Source organism: Gavialis gangeticus, unplaced genomic scaffold, assembly GCF_001723915.1.
Source record: "Gavialis gangeticus isolate Ggan-Ray unplaced genomic scaffold, GavGan_comp1, whole genome shotgun sequence".
Taxonomy (NCBI): domain Eukaryota; kingdom Metazoa; phylum Chordata; order Crocodylia; family Gavialidae; genus Gavialis; species Gavialis gangeticus.
The window spans coordinates 9,788,449-9,788,836 of NW_017729025.1; the positions used below are offsets into that span (position 1 = coordinate 9,788,449).

At 69.6% G+C, this 388-nt stretch overlaps 1 protein-coding gene across 1 annotated transcript in view; it reads right to left on the reverse strand.

Annotated features, from left to right (window-relative positions):
• MNAT1 (MNAT1, CDK activating kinase assembly factor) overlaps positions 1 to 379 on the reverse strand; it is a 215,422-nt gene extending 215,043 nt beyond the window's left edge. The window contains exon 1 of the mRNA XM_019518377.1: positions 271 to 379. Coding sequence (XP_019373922.1) covers positions 271 to 359 — 89 coding nt within the window. The 5' untranslated portion in view covers positions 360 to 379. The remainder of the gene's footprint in view (positions 1 to 270) is intronic.
• Between the last annotated feature and the right edge of the window lie 9 nt (positions 380 to 388).

The following is a 388-nucleotide window of genomic DNA, read 5'->3' on the forward strand; positions in this document are numbered from 1 at the left end:
TAGCACAGATGCCCCAGCAAACACCCTGGCACAAAATTCCCCTCCCCAGCAAACACCCTGGCACAACATGTCCCCGTGCCCGCGCAGGCACCCTGACACTAAACGATGCCACTGAATACCGGGCTCCAGAGCAGCCGGCTGGCCACGACCAAGCCCCTGCACCCACCGGGCGGGGGGACTGCCACAGCCAGCACCCAGGAGGGAAGCCCCTGCGCCCACCCCGCGCGGGCTCCTGGGCCCGGCCCCCGGTGGGGGCAGCGCCGCACTCACAGCGTGTGCCCGCAGACATTGACCATGAGCTTGAGGGACGGGTTGCGGTATTTGGTGGTCTTGCAGCGCGGGCAGCCCTGGTCGTCCATGCCGCCACCCAGCCCGGCGCCGTCCGCCG